The sequence below is a fragment of the Spermophilus citellus genome (assembly GCF_964194105.1).
Source record: "Spermophilus citellus genome assembly, chromosome: 2".
NCBI classification, from domain to species: domain Eukaryota; kingdom Metazoa; phylum Chordata; class Mammalia; order Rodentia; family Sciuridae; genus Spermophilus; species Spermophilus citellus.
Window position 1 is genome coordinate 202043990 of NC_138183.1, and position 14443 is coordinate 202058432.

Sequence of the window (14443 nt, forward strand, 5' to 3'; positions counted from 1 at the left end):
TCCAGGAAGCCCTGCAGCCCTGACTGGTTCCCCCTCAACCCAGCAAATTCAAATATTGGATGTGGGAGGGGTAGTTTGGCAGCTCAAAGGCCCCAGAGGCTCTCCTGCCTGCCCGCAGTTCAGATCTGCCCCCTACCCCCCCCCCATCTCAGCACCTCTTCATGTCACCTGCCAGCCTCAGCCATCCTGACCTGACGGGGGTGTCTGCCCAGAGGGGAAAGAGACTGTTGCTGCCTGAGAAAGTTCTGTGGGGAGCCACTGCCTAAGGTGGGGCTGGGTGGAGGGCAAGAGCAAGGTCCCTCCTCAGAAGGGAAATGTTTAGTAATTAGCCTTAATGAGGAGGGAAGGGTAGCCTATTTCACTGCAAGGAAATGGGATTTTTAAATCATTTCAAGGGCTGCGTCAGCTCTAAATGGCCTGTAGTGGGGCTCACAGGGGCTGGTAATTAGCTCTCTTGTCTCTAATCAAAGCAGAGGGCAAGAGAAGGGGGTCACTTAATGAACACAAGGATTAGCTTCCAAATAGGCCCCAAATAAGAAGGCAGGTGGGGGTGGGTGAAGGACAGGCTTGGGCCAGCTGAGTACTAGGTGGAGGGGCAGCCAGCTCAAAGGAACATGGAGAAATAATCCATGTTCTCCTGAGTCCCATGGAACTAGTGACCACCCCAACTCTACTTTGTACAAATTCAATCTCACTCCTTCACTGTAAGAGAGAGGCTAGGAGTAGAGGGTAGCCCCGTGGCCCCAGACCAGAAATGAGGAGCCTACTGTTACCTTGAGTGGAATTTGAAAACCCACAGGTCTCCATGAAAGCCTAAGTGAAGCAGGCAGGGACATCCAAGGGGCCAGACAACACACCCTTCCTTCCAGGGGGCCAGCTATGCAGCATGTCATCGACAGCAGATAGGAGCCAGCACATCTCAGCCTGTGAGGCACAGCTAAGAGAAACCCAGAAGCTTCATCCCATTTCTGGACCCCAGAAGCCAGAAAGGTTCAATAAGAACCTTGAGGCTGAGGCTTAACTCAGAACTCCTCCACTATCAGAACAAAACATCCAAGCTGAGAGAGGCAAGGGTGGTCCTGCCAGCTCTCAAAGTCCTGTGTCCCGCTGGGCATTGCAAATTCCTGCTTTTATAGCAAATTGTCTTTTTCCCTAGAAAACTAGTCATGCAAAGTCTGCAGAGAAACCCGCTTTCTGGATACATCTTCTGTGGAGGGCAGTAATTCCAAGTGTTCAGAACCTAGAATCCTCAGGAGAAGCCCAGAAGCCATAGATCTAGCCAATGTGTCCCTAGTTGGTGCCATTATGGGATGGGAAGACTGGTGATGGCAGCCAAGAACCCAAACCTAATTTCTTGGCATTTAAGGAATAATATTTCTTAGTAACCTGGAAAACAAAGGGAGAGAAGCACTGAGCAGGTGTCAGGGATGAGTGGAGCTTCCTCTTCTCCTCGCACTAGGTGCTCAAGCAGGATCATAAGCTGGAATGCAAGTCACAGGTTGAAGGAGGCAGACCCCTGGGCCAGGAGACTAGGTCCCCAAGCTGTCCAGCTTACAATGTGTCCTTGACCATTGCTTCCTCTCTGGGCCTTAATTTCCCCAAAGCGAGTTCATTTGTCTCATCCCTGTCTACTTTAAAAAGGTTTCCCTCCAGCCACTCCCTGCCTGCAGCAATCTTTACCTTGTTATTATCTATTTATTTTTTATTGTCTCTCTCCCACTAGACTATAAACCACCCAGGGTCCTGTCTGCCTTGCCCACTGATGTTTTAATTTCTCAGCACCCAGCACCATGGCTGCCATGTGGCAGGCACTTGACTCCCCTGTTGAGTGACTGATGGACTGGCTTCCGACTGAATGAATGGTGCTGCTGCATTGGGCCCCACCTCACTGATAAACCTCCAGCCCAGAGACTGGGCACACTGCCTGAACTGCTTCTCCTACCCAGCACAGACCAGGCTTGGTGATATGCTCAGGACATGCAATGAGGAACAGAAATGTTCCAGGATCCTCCCCATCCAAGGACCAAGCTCTCAGTGGCGTGTGGGTTGTAGACGAAAACAGGGATTTCCTTCTGATAGCTTCATTAGGAGTAAAATCTACTTCTGGACTCCCAGATCCTTCTGTTGTCTGGGGCTGCCTCCGGGAGGCAGTTTCACTTGGGAGTTACCTGATGGAATTTTTTAAGTTCAAATCCAGATTCTGTTACTTACTAGTACAGCAGTTTGAGCCTCAGTTTTATTCAAATGCTAGTCAGGGCTGGATTTCCCCATGGCTCTGGGGTCCAGTGTCTCTCTGCAGAGAGGCTGCTGTGGTGAGTCAGTCCTCCTGCGGGAAGTGGGGCCAGGATCAGATCAGCAGGTCTAGGGTTGCTTGCATTATGGGAATGGTCCCAGCAGCAGCTACATTCATAGGGCTCACCATGAATCAGTTATGACTCTGAGCACTGTCCATATGATGATCTTCTAGTGCAAACCCCAACCCAAGTGTCACAGGTAGCCAAAAAGTTCCTGAACCCCAAAAGGGCCCAAACTTTCCTTTCAAAGGCCATAAGCTCTGCAAAACCCAGAGTCAGTGAAACAGTTGGGGACCTGAATGTTTGTCACAGGATGCAGGAGGCAGAGCCCTGGGCCAGGAGACTAGGTCCCCAAGCTGACTGACTCCAATGTGGCCTTGATGATTGCTTCCTCTCTGCCCTCCACAGAAAATGTATCCAGAAAGCAGGTTTTTCTGCAGACTTTGCATGACTAATTTTCTAGGGAAAAAGACAATTTGCTATAAAAGCAGGAATTTGCAATGCCTAGAGGGACACAGGACATTGAGAGCTGGCAGGACCACCCTTGCCTCTCTCAGCTTGAATGTTTTGTTCTGATAGGGGAGGAGTTCTGAGTTAAGCCTCAGCCTCAAGGTTCTTATTGGACCTTCTGGGGTCCAGAACACATGAAAAAAATCAGGGTCTGAACAGTAGCCACTGGAAGCCTCAGGTAGGTGTGTAGCCTGGAGTCGGGAGAAAAGAAGGCACTTGTGTTATAGAGAACACCACAGCATAGAGGGTTTCTACCAATTCTCATGAAAGAGAAGGATGGTGTCCACAATAAAAACCTCTTGGGAAAGTCCAAACAATTTGAATGCAATTCTATCCCTGCCTACCGCATTGGAAGTGAGCTTTAAAAGTCGATTTCTTTCTCCTGAGTTGAGTTCCCACCTCCCTGAGCCTATCAAGGCATGATCCAACCCCTCCTCCTCCTCACCCCTTCTGACATCCCTGAAGACTGCTTTGAGCAGCAACTGTCTTCCGCCTTCCTAGGTCTGCCTCAGAATCCCTGCAGGGAGGGTCATAAGGGTCTAACTTAGATACAAGGAGCCCCATCAAGTGATGTCCCATCTCTAAGAAGGGGATACAGGTGGCAAAACTTTTTACAGGGAGGAAATAAGTTTGATGTAAAAGAATTTTTCAGTGTAAAAAAAGATGGAAGAGTTTTTCAGTGTTGAAGATACTTGTGTTTCAGGGGAGGTTACCACAGTGGTAGCATCAAAGAGATGCTGCTAAATTGGGAACAGACCCCCTGGTAGAACAGGCTGGTTGTTTCTGGGTGACAAAAGAGATACCAGAAAGAAGGAGTTCTCATGATAAGCCAAGATGAACCCATCTTCATATCAGCTTATCTTTTAAAATTCATTTCCAGGTAATTCTAGTTTTAGAGGTAAAAGCTAAATACTGACTCACAGAATGACATCATTTTCTCACTGATATTTTTTCCAAAGGTGATTCAAAAGAGTTGCAGCTACAAAATATCTTTCCCAAGCCTATTTCACTTAGTACCATTGGGTGTTGTTGAGGACTACTCAGGGCCAGATTTGGTTAGCCTGTCCGTGAGTGGTCTCTGACAGCTGTAAGGGAGAGAGCAATTGTGTTTGTAGAGATGAGATCTCCCAGGCAGGAATGGCACATGGGTTTTGTCTACAGCCCCTACATGTCTCGTGATGTAGGGCAAGATTTCTGGGACCAGGCCCAGGAAAACCATGTGAGGTTTCATGATGGGCTCTAAAGTAGTGTCAAAATTGGAATTGATACCTGAAACTCAAAGGTGGAATGTCTTCTCTCATAGTAGAAGCTAGAGTAAAATAAAGGAAAGGGGGAGGGAAGGGTAGGATTACAGAAAGAACCAATCAAATACAAATTAACAAATAAATGAAAGGAAGCCTAGTAGAGGAAGAAGAAGGGGAGGGGAGGGAGGTTGGGAGGGAGAAAAGGGAGGAAAAGGTGGGATCCTGAACTGAAACTGATTTCCATGCATGTCTGAGTTTGTCAGGAAGAACCCAACTACTATGTGTAACCATTAAGAGCTAATTAAAAAAATGGAATTTAATTTCTTTCCAAACATGGACTATGTGGTCCAGCTTTAGACCAAAGACTGAGGACACAGCAGATACCATATTCCATGGGGCTTAGGTGCCCTGTTATGGTATTTCTGATACCAGGCCACCAAGGAGGTTAGGGAGGGGAGATGGGGTTCTATAGGCTGTTTATGAGAAGAGGGGATTTGTGTACAGCTGTAATGCAATGCCTGTCCACATCTCCACCACCCATGTGCTCCAGGATCCAGTTGCTACAGCTTCTGATCTTCTCATTCAGCTCTTCTTTTCCTCTTCCCCCTTATCATTCACAGTGGCATGCTGTCCCAAGGAGAACCAGTTCAGAATAATTCATGCTCTAAACTTAACCAAGGTTCTCCTAGCAGTGTCTAGGGGTGAGGATCAGGCTTTGCCCAGGTCACCCTTAGAGGTTGTGAATCCTCCCCTGGTGCATAATCTCTAGACTCCAGTAGGTGTTCCAGCTTTGCTCTTGTTGAACCTACTACCTAGAAAGTGTGGCCTCTGCTCTCTCCCAACCCTCTGCCTTCCTACTGGTTTCAGACCAGTTGGTTGATGCAATCAATGCTTATGTGCTTTTTCTTCAAAGCATCTTTGGACTGATCTAGGACTTTCTGGTGAGGGGTTCCCCCATCAGGACTTCACAAAGTCCAGGACGGTGACCCCAGCTCATCATGTAAGTGCGATACTTCACATTGTAGATCTGGGCCATGTGGCTGGCCTGGGAAGCAGATCATCCCCATTTCCTGTATGAGGGTGGTGAAACAGCAATAATTGGGTCAAGGATGCTGGGCTTGGCATGTTCCATGTCGTCATGTTGAGCAGTGAAAGCTCCCCGATGGGGTCTGGGGTGGGCAGTGTGGGGCTAGGGTCTTCTCAGAAGACCAGTTCTGTTCCTGGGGGCTTTCAAACCCTGCCTGCCTGTGTTTGAGTCTATCTCATTGTGAGTGAATTAATTGTTGTGCAACCTGGAGTGGTGAGACAAGTTAATTACATAATTACTGCAAAATGACATGTTATTTCATGGCTGCAATATGGTAACTCTGTTGGAAACAATTGTAATTGCCCAGAAACTGCATTCGAGTGGCTCCGTTATCTCTCCATAACCATGTAATTAACTTGTGTTACAACTTTATCTGCAGCAAACTCTTAAGTTAAAAGTTAGGGTCTTGGGGTGGGCATGGTCATCCTAGACCTATGGGTCCAGGAAGGATCTGGCACTGGGCGCTTTACTATAATCCAGGGAAATAATTTGTTCTTCCAAATAGAGCAAGAAAATACCTCATTATGGACTCCAGTCCTTCATGTCTCTATGAACTCAAACTCATTCAAAAATTTACATTGCATATGATAATTATCATTGGATATGATAATTTCCTAGTCCCACAGCCACATCAAACCCACATCACACAAAAACACCCACTGTGGCGGCCAGACTGACTGGCTCTTTGCCTCTCTTCTTTTGCATATACATGGGTGCAGCTCCTTTATAGAAGACAGATGCCCCCAAAGTTAAGAACTTTTACCACAAGATCCCTGGCCCTAGCCATCCCTTCCCATGGACTGGGCCTCAAAACAATAACTTTCCAAGCACCCGTGAGAGCCAAGCTGTCCTCCAACTTCAAAGTGGAAGAGTAGGCCTGGGGACAGGGTGCTTCGAGGGTGTAGCCCAGCCCAACCAGTTCCCTGCCCATGAGCAGGCAGAGCTTCAGGCCATAGTCTTGCTATATCAACCCTTAGCTTCCGGCAGTGGTCAGGCTGAAAATAGCCCCTGGGCAAAAAGAAAGCAAGCTGCCTGATGGTGGGTGGGGAGCCCATTCTACAGTTTTCCCTGTCCAGGCACTAGAATTTCTCTTTTTAATACTTCTTAATGATATGATAGCTTCTCAGTGCTAAGCTCTGTGCCTGGCCCTTGGTGTCCCTGTTGCTCAAGGTGAGCCTGGCTCAGCCAGGAAGGTGGAAAACACCCTGGTGTCTGCCTTTTTGCTGCAGGTCTGGCTGTCTTCTGGCCTGGGCTGAGTGCCTGCTGGCTTAACTGTCTTCCTGCCTTGCCGGCACCTGTGTGTCTGCCTGACAGTGTGTCCATTGGCTCATCTGTCTCTGACTCTCTGGCGTCATTGCAAGTGGTGGTGTCTGCTGGAAAGAACTGGCCTGTCCCAGGTCTTTACAGTGTTCTGTCCTCACCATGATGTGCTTTGTTTTTCTGGCTTTCTCCATCTCTGCCTTTGCTTTCTAGTCCCACAGCAAGCTCCTCAGAGGGCAGGGGCTGTGTCCCATCTATGATTCAACCTGTGTCTGATTTGCTTTGCCAGCCCACTCAGCATAGGGTTGAGACAAAGTAGATTAAGGTTTGCTGACTGACTGACTGTCTCCAGCCAGCATGCGCCAAGTTGGAAGGAAACAGAATTGGTCTCACTCACTGAGGAGCAGAAAGTAAGACCCCAGGTCAGGCCCAAGACAACAAACACCATCTGTCATCCTGAAAGGGAAGAAGGGTTGTAGGAAGGTACTTCCATGATAGGAGGCTCAGGATTTAAGGTCTTACTGTGGAGCAAATCAGAGCTAGGTCTCCATCTGTGCTCTTTCTGGGGTCTCAGGAACACAGGATCATCTTGCCCTTCTTCTTAGAGGCCTGCTTAGAGCCAGGGTATATATGTTCTCAGCAAAGGGGAACACCCCAATTCTTGCCTGTGGCTGGGGATGGGGGACTCTGAGTTATTCCTTCCAGTTTCTTCCACCTAAGGCCACCCCACCCCCCTGCTTGGCAATAGCACATGCTGGCCGTCCACTCCATACTCTACCCAGGGGGAGGGGACTCCAAGTTTGTGTCAGTCATGTGAACAACACAGAGTAACATCCCCGGAAACATTCATAAGTTTAATCCACGCCAGTAATAAAATCGCATTACATTTCTCATAAAATAAATGTTCCCATTTATATACAGAAGACAGACTGTACAGGCCCAGCCCCAGCCCCAGAAGGGGTCACACACAGACAGGCGGCAGCAGTGGAGGAAGTGCCATCCTCCCATTGAGGATGGAGAAGTTCTATGTCGGCAGGTCAGTGGCTGGCCAGCCTTGCTGGCAGAGTGGCTTGCCGGCCAGCCTGCCAGGCGGATGGCAGACAGACAGATGGGCCTGGAGGCCAGGCGCCGGGCGTTACTGAACCTGGGATTCAAAGGTGCCATTGAGCTGCCCCTCCTCATAGTCCATCTGACACAAGATCATGTTGTTCTTCAGGAAGAATTTGTCTCCCACGCAAAATCTAGAAAATCCAAGCAAAAGAGAGAGAAGCCATGGGAAGGATCCTAATGAGTGACAGGACCCAGCCTGGCCCAGAAGGCAGGAGGTGGGGTCCTGGGATATGTTTGCTCCTTGAACTTTCTATAGGGGAAAAGTCCCACAGAAGGCCTAGTTAATTACCCTTAGCCAGGATCTGCGGTGTGGGACGCAGGACAGACAGGCAAGTCAAGGAGGGGCCACAGGTCTCCTACCATCAGGTCTCCCATGTGTGGGGGCATAGGGAGTGGAGAGGTACAGAAGTAACTTATCCCAAGAAAGGGAGAGAAAGAGAGCCCAAAGAAAGAAAAAGAAGAGAGGTGGTGAGAGATGGAGATAGAAAAGGGAGGTACAGATAAAATAGTTGGTTTTTCTATCTCTGTTTCCCCTCCCCTACTTAGGAGGATGACTTAGTCGAGGGCATGTTTCCTCAAATAAAATCTGTAGGCTGCCTGGAAAATCCTTCTAGGATATCCTATTCTATCATTTCTTCTCCTACCCAAGGGAGGCCATGCTATGAATCTCTAGCCCTTTACAAACATTGGGGGATCCCAGCCTTTCACAAGATGTCCCCAGGGTGGCTGAGGACTTAATTGAGCCCCAGGGTCACTGGCCCAGTCCCAGCAGATCCCAGTCAAACCACCAGGTGGCGATATAACTTCACCAACTCCTCCTAGTGGTGGGTCTGGCCAGAGCCTCCAGCCAGACCAGAGTTCCCTGAAGGTCCCTATGGACCTCACCCTCTGGGAATACTTGTGAATTCCTACCTGATCTGGGGGCTCCTGAGAAGAGGGCCTGCTTTCTGGTACTAGGCCCCTGTCAGGGGTGAAGGGCTCTGGCTCTTTAAGTACCCAGGGTTTCCCAAGGGATGGGGCACTGAGTAGGGCCCCCAAAAATCTCAAAAGCAGCGGGGCTAGAATCAGATTCACAGGAGTGGGATCAGGAATGAGTGACTAGTCCCTGCAGGTCTAGACTGTACATAAACTCACATGCATGTATTTACACATAAGGATACTGTGTACACATACCCCTATATATAAACATTTGAAATACATTCACAGGCATACTCATCTATGTACACACAGTACATACACACCCCTTGCACACAGACTAAAAACACACACATGTACATATATGCATATGTGAATATTAATTCCATGCATATATACCCACTGTACATAGACATAGACATGCATACTATGCATATACAGTAAACTCATGCATACCTTATCATTATATTCATACAGAAATGTGCCACATGTGTACACCCAGTATTGGGGTATGCACATTTCACGTCAAAGCTTAGGCATACATAAAACTCACGCACATGCGTGTTCATGACAACATGCATACTCAGCCACACAACATGTGCACAACCCACATTTGCATGCCCACCTCCACAGCACTCCTGGCCCACCCAGCATGTCTCAGGCTGGGGTCTGGGGAGTATGTTGGGTCAGCTACAGGTCCAGCACTCACCTCTGGTTGCAGAGCTGGCAGGCGAAGCAGTCCAGGTGATACACATTGTCCCGGGCTCGCATCACCATTTCGAAGGCTGGGATCAGCTTGCTGCAAGCAGCACAGTTTCCTGTTGTGCCAAACAGCCTGCCAGAGAAAGAGCACAGAGGACTCAGAAGCTTTCCCAGGAGCTGGAGGATAGGGAAACTGCCTCTACCAGAGCCACTCCCAGCCTGGGGGCCACAGCTTGCCTGGGAAAAGGGTAAATGAACTAATATCATCATGTGGATCTTGCTGAAAAATTGGCACCCTACTCCTAGCAAGACTGTGGAGGGGGATAGGGATTGGCTGATACTGCCCCCCAAAACCCCTCCCAGGTTCCCACTAGGGTCCATCAAGCACCTTGAGCCATCAGAAGACCATTAGAATGGGCTCTGGGAAAAGGCTCCAGACTCACACAAGCCTGAGTTTAAGAGGCAGTCTGCCCATCAAGGGTTGTATGTCCTTAGGCATGTCACTGAATCCTCCTGAGCTTTTCTGAGCCTTGTTTACCACAACTGTCAAACAAAGACCAAAACACACTCCTCACAGGGTTGTTATAAACTAGTCACAACTCATTTGGCAAACACCTGATGGGGTTTTCATGGGTCAGGTACCACTCTAAAAGCTCACAAAGATGACCTCATTTGATCCTGACAGTAGCCCTGCAAGGTGGATATTTGTATTAACCTCCATTTTCAAGATAAGAAAAATGAGCCAGTGGCACATGCTTATAATCTCAGCAGCTGGGGAGGCTGAAGCAGTTGGATCACAAGTTCAAACCCAGCCTCAGCAACTTAGTGAGGTCCCAAGCAACCTTGTCTCGAAATAAAAAATAAAAAGGGCTGGGGATGTGGCTCAGTGGTTAAGTGTCCCTGGATTTAATTCTTGGTGAAAGAAGAAAGGAGAAGGAGAAGGAGAAGGAGGAGAAGGAGGAGAAGGAAAGAAAGAAAAAAGAAAGGGGAAAAAAGGAAGAAGAAGAATGAGTCCTAGGGAAGTAAACAACTTGCCAAGGTCACATGGCCTGGATCTAGGGGGAGGGAGGTTCTCTATACCACTATATGATGCAGCCTCCCCACCTTTAAAATTATAGGGCTTGATTAAATCCTTTTCCTGCAGTGAATTGTGTTACTTGCCCAAGTCTCCCTTTCTTTCTCTGAACCTCAGTTTATACTTCTGTAAAACCGGAATGCTGGACCAGATGATTCTTTCTAAAGATGCATCTAGATCAGAACTGATGCCCAGAAGATGTTCCAAGGGCATGTAGCACAATGGCCTCCTTGAGGTTGGCACCTCTCCTCAATTGCTGGCTGTAGAGCTCTAGGGAGAGAAACTTCATTCACTTCCTCCCCAGGCAGGCCAATCCATGGCTGGATGCTCCAATGGTCTGAGCCAACCAAGTTCCTCCTTGCTTCTCTTCTGCATAGAGGCAGGACAAGCCCCAAGTGAGGCAAGGGGGCTGAAAGGCAGGCAGGAGGCCCCAATAATCCCTGATTTGTCCAGCTCAAGCTCAGGCGCCTGCAGATGAGCTTGGTTCCATTATTCATCAGCCTGAGCTGCCTGGTGGCTCAGATAAAGGCAGACAAAGGCTGTGTCACAGCATTTGCCTGCCAACAGGGGCCTTCCTGCTACCAACCCAAGGAGTGGTTGCTGCAGAGGGGCAGGCTCAGGACAGCCATACCTTTGGCTGAGCAGCTCAAGAAAGTCACACCCCACCCTGGCCCACTGGTCTACTGGCCCCCAAAGTCATTCTGTGTCATTCCAGAGTGCAGGAAAAAGATCTTTCAGCTCCTGGAAGCTGTCAGAATAATACAGGCTCTTTGGTTCTCCTGACAAGCACATCAAGCTCGTTGGTCCTCCCTCTAAAAGTCCTTTGGATGGTCTTCCACCTCTCCCTGGCATGGTAGGTTCAGCTGCCCAGGTGGATACCCTATACCTCCAGACTTGAAGGCCCTTTCTAGGTCCCCAAGGGGGGTGATTCCTAGGAGCATCCTTTACCCCTCCTCCTGGCCTCAGCCTCTTCACTCCAGCCCCAGCCAAGAGCACTAAGCCACAGATCCTGTTTCATTGCATCATCTTCTTAAACTCCTGCAAAAGGCAGGAGTTAGAAGAAAAAGTACAGACAGGTAAATCTCAGCCTCTTCAGGGAAGTAGGGGAGCTTCCACTGATAACCCCACCCTGTTCCAACTTGCCCTGATTTTAGTATAGGAGCCCCACAGCCCTTGTCCCAACCTGTTAATTAATGCGATGGGCCTTCCTTCCCTACAAGGCCCGGCCACCATCCAGCAGTCTGTGACAGAGCCAAATGCAGGTGCTGGGTCTCAGCCAAGGCCCCTGCTTTGTGGCCTCCTTCCAGCCTTGCTGATGTCATAAATGACCTGAGGGAGAGTTAATTGGGGGACACAGCCCCAGGGGATGAGATCCAGGTTGTGGGGAGGGGGTGTTAGAGCTCTGAGGAATGCAAGGCAAGGAAGCAGGATTCTTTTCACCACTTCACAGGGAAATAAACTGACCTCCCTACCCCAGAAAGCTAGAAGACAAAGGTTCAGAGCTGGTTCAAACCCAGGTCTTTAAGTTCTAGCATTAGCTTGTCCTAGGGTATGCAAGGCTACCTGCCAGGCTCCAAGGCAGATGGGATACCTAATCCCAAGCACCACCTGGAAAGGGAGGGAGTTGGGCACTGGGAGAGAGATGGGCAGGAGACTCCATCAGAAAGGAAGGCCCAGGCAAGCCTGAGCTTCCCCACCTGCTCCTCAAAACCCCTCTGAGGTGTCCCCTCCCAGATTCCAAGAAGAGGTGTGTCAGAAACACCTGGCAAGGGCTGGAGCCAGGCTGGTGTCCTTGGGAAGTTGCTACAAAGGCCTGCCTGGACCAAGCTGGCCCCAAGTCCAAGGAGTTAAAGATATGGGCCAACCCTCAGGTGGCTCCTGGGGCATCTGGGAGATGCAGGGCAGGGGTGAGGCAGTGAAGAATGGGCTGTGCCCAGGGGTGCTATGGCTAGAGCTGTGGCAGAGTCACGCTGGACCTGGAAAGATGGGGGTGCTCTCCAAGCAGTTCGGGGCTGGGGAGGCTCTGTGAAGGGGCCCACCTCAGATAGTCACGACGGCACAGGATGAGATTGGCCTTGGTGTAGAGGGTGGAGCCCACCTCGCCCAGGCGGCAGTCACAGCAGGCACACTTGAGGCAGTCTTCGTGCCAGTACTTGTCCAGTGCCTTCAGCAGGTAGCGGTCCTTGATTTTGCGGTTACAGCCTGCACAGCCCTTCTGTTTCCCTTTGGGCTGGACGGAGAGCATCGGCACGCCTGTGGATGGACAGAAAAACAGGTGGACACAGGACTGGCTTGTGGCTCTGGGAATGGGGAATTTGCTGCTTCTTTCTGCTGCTTCTGCTAGGTTTGGGGCTCCCAGGAGCCCTCACTTTCTATTTTCTCTGTGGTAACTTTCTCTCCTGGCTCTGGATCCTGCCCTAGGAGCAGCATGGCCTGGCCCGCTTCCTGGCCCTGTGAAGAGGCTGCAAGCAGCAACAGCGAGCCCCGAGTCGAGTCTGCTCTGCTCCAGGGCACACACAGCCTCCTTTCTGGCCTTAATGAGCCACTCCTCCTCTTCCTGGCCACTGCCCCTGTGCAGTGTGATCTGGAGAGGCTGAAAGCCCTCTGCACACAGCCACCATCTCATGGACTTCTAGCCACAGGCCTAGGAATAGGGTCCATTAGAATTCCCAGATCTTTCTTGCCGACTTGTTGTTCCTCACTGTGCAATGGACAATGTGAATTGACCATTCCAATCTAGTCAGGCTAAACCTCTTGGTCTACAAGTGCAGAACTGTGGGAGTGTCAGGAAGAAATTGAGCATGATTAAAATACTCCCCAAAGAGCTCATGTGTTAGGCAATGTAGCAATGTTCAGAGGTGAAAAGACTGGATTGTGAGAGCTGTAACCTCATCAGTAGATCAATCCACTTGATGGATTAATAATTTGAATAGGTAGTAACTATAGGCAGGTGGGGCATGGTTGGAGCAAGTAGGTCACTGGAAGCATGTCCTTGGGGACTATATCTTGTCCCTAGCTCCTCTCTTTTACTCTCTGCTTCCTAGCAGCCATGAGCTGAGCACTTTCCTGCACCAGACCCTTCCACCATGTTGTTCTGCCTCATCTTGGGCCCAGAGTAATAGAGTTGGCCAACCACGGACTGAACCTCTAAAACTGTGAGTCCAAAATAAACTTCCTCCTCTGAGTTGCTCTTTTCAGATATTTTGATCACAGCAATGACAAAAAGCTGACTAACCCAGTGAGAGACTCCTGGGACACTCCCAAGAAGGAACAGAAGCTTCTGGAGTCCTAGTGCCTGCAGAGAGGTGGGACCCTCTGGGGGTCTCCTTAGGATGCTTCAGCCAGAGTCAAATATCTACTTGCCCTCACCTGAGAGGGATGTTTGGAGCCTTGGGGCCTTGAAGGCTGGGAGGGAAATGTGGGGGTTCTCAGGAACCTGGCCTGTGACTTTGCCGGTAAGGTGCCTGTGAGAACTGCCTGACAATCCACCCCTCCTGAAAGCAGGGGTGGGGTGGAGGCAGGTGCCTTCCCTGACAAAGGCACAGCTGGATGGAGGAGTTGAAGGAGCCTCCCCTGCCTGCCTCCCCACCTTTCCAACAAGGCCTGGAGTCTCCAAAAGACCACTGCTCTCTCCAGGGCAAGAGTTCAGCTCCTGTCCCCTGGTTATCACTCCCATTCCTGGCCTTGCACCTGCCCCCACCTGGGGGTGCTAGGCCAATTCCCCTTTTCTTTCCCTCTTCAAGCATGGCTTTCCTCAAGCTTCAGGGGACAGTCAGTCATCAAGGGGTCTCAGTCTCAGAATCTACAGATGTCAGTCAGAAGGTCCTCAGTTCTTCCAGTCATATGCTCTTATTCTACAGATGGAGAAACTGAGGCCCAGATGGCTAGAGGGGGCCAGGGTAAGTTGCATCAAGCTGGCCCTGCAACTCTTTCCCTTTCTTATGCTCTTTTTCAGCCCAGCTATATCCTCAGACTTCTATAGCAGAAGGGGTTGGCCCTTGGGCCAGAGCAGCCTTCTCTGCAGGGAGAGAGCCAGGCCTGCTGCAGGAACAGCGGGCAGGTGAGGGCAGGGAGTAGACACCGCAGGCTTCTCTCTCCTCCCTTCTCTAATGCCCCCAGGGCCAGTCTGTTAGCTGGGAAGTTTTGCTGCTTAATTTCCTTAATGCAGCTCTAAAGGTTAATTGGTCTGAGAGAGTGATGGGGCTCAGGATGATGCTGTCCTCAGGCTTGCCTATATCTCCTCTGG

General features: G+C 50.0%; 1 protein-coding gene across 3 annotated transcripts in view; it reads right to left on the bottom strand.

The window, feature by feature from the left end:
• Positions 1-7240: 7240 nt before the first annotated feature.
• LMO1 (LIM domain only 1) overlaps positions 7241-14443 on the bottom strand; it is a 39757-nt gene continuing 32554 nt past the window's right edge. For all 3 annotated transcript variants that reach the window (XM_081281698.1, XM_081281697.1, XM_081281699.1), the window contains 3 exons: positions 12237-12450; positions 9130-9255; positions 7241-7636 (listed from right to left, as the gene is read on the bottom strand). In XM_081281698.1, coding sequence (XP_081137824.1) covers positions 7531-7636; positions 9130-9255; positions 12237-12450 — 446 coding nt within the window. In that variant the 3' untranslated portion in view covers positions 7241-7530. The remainder of the gene's footprint in view (positions 7637-9129; positions 9256-12236; positions 12451-14443) is intronic.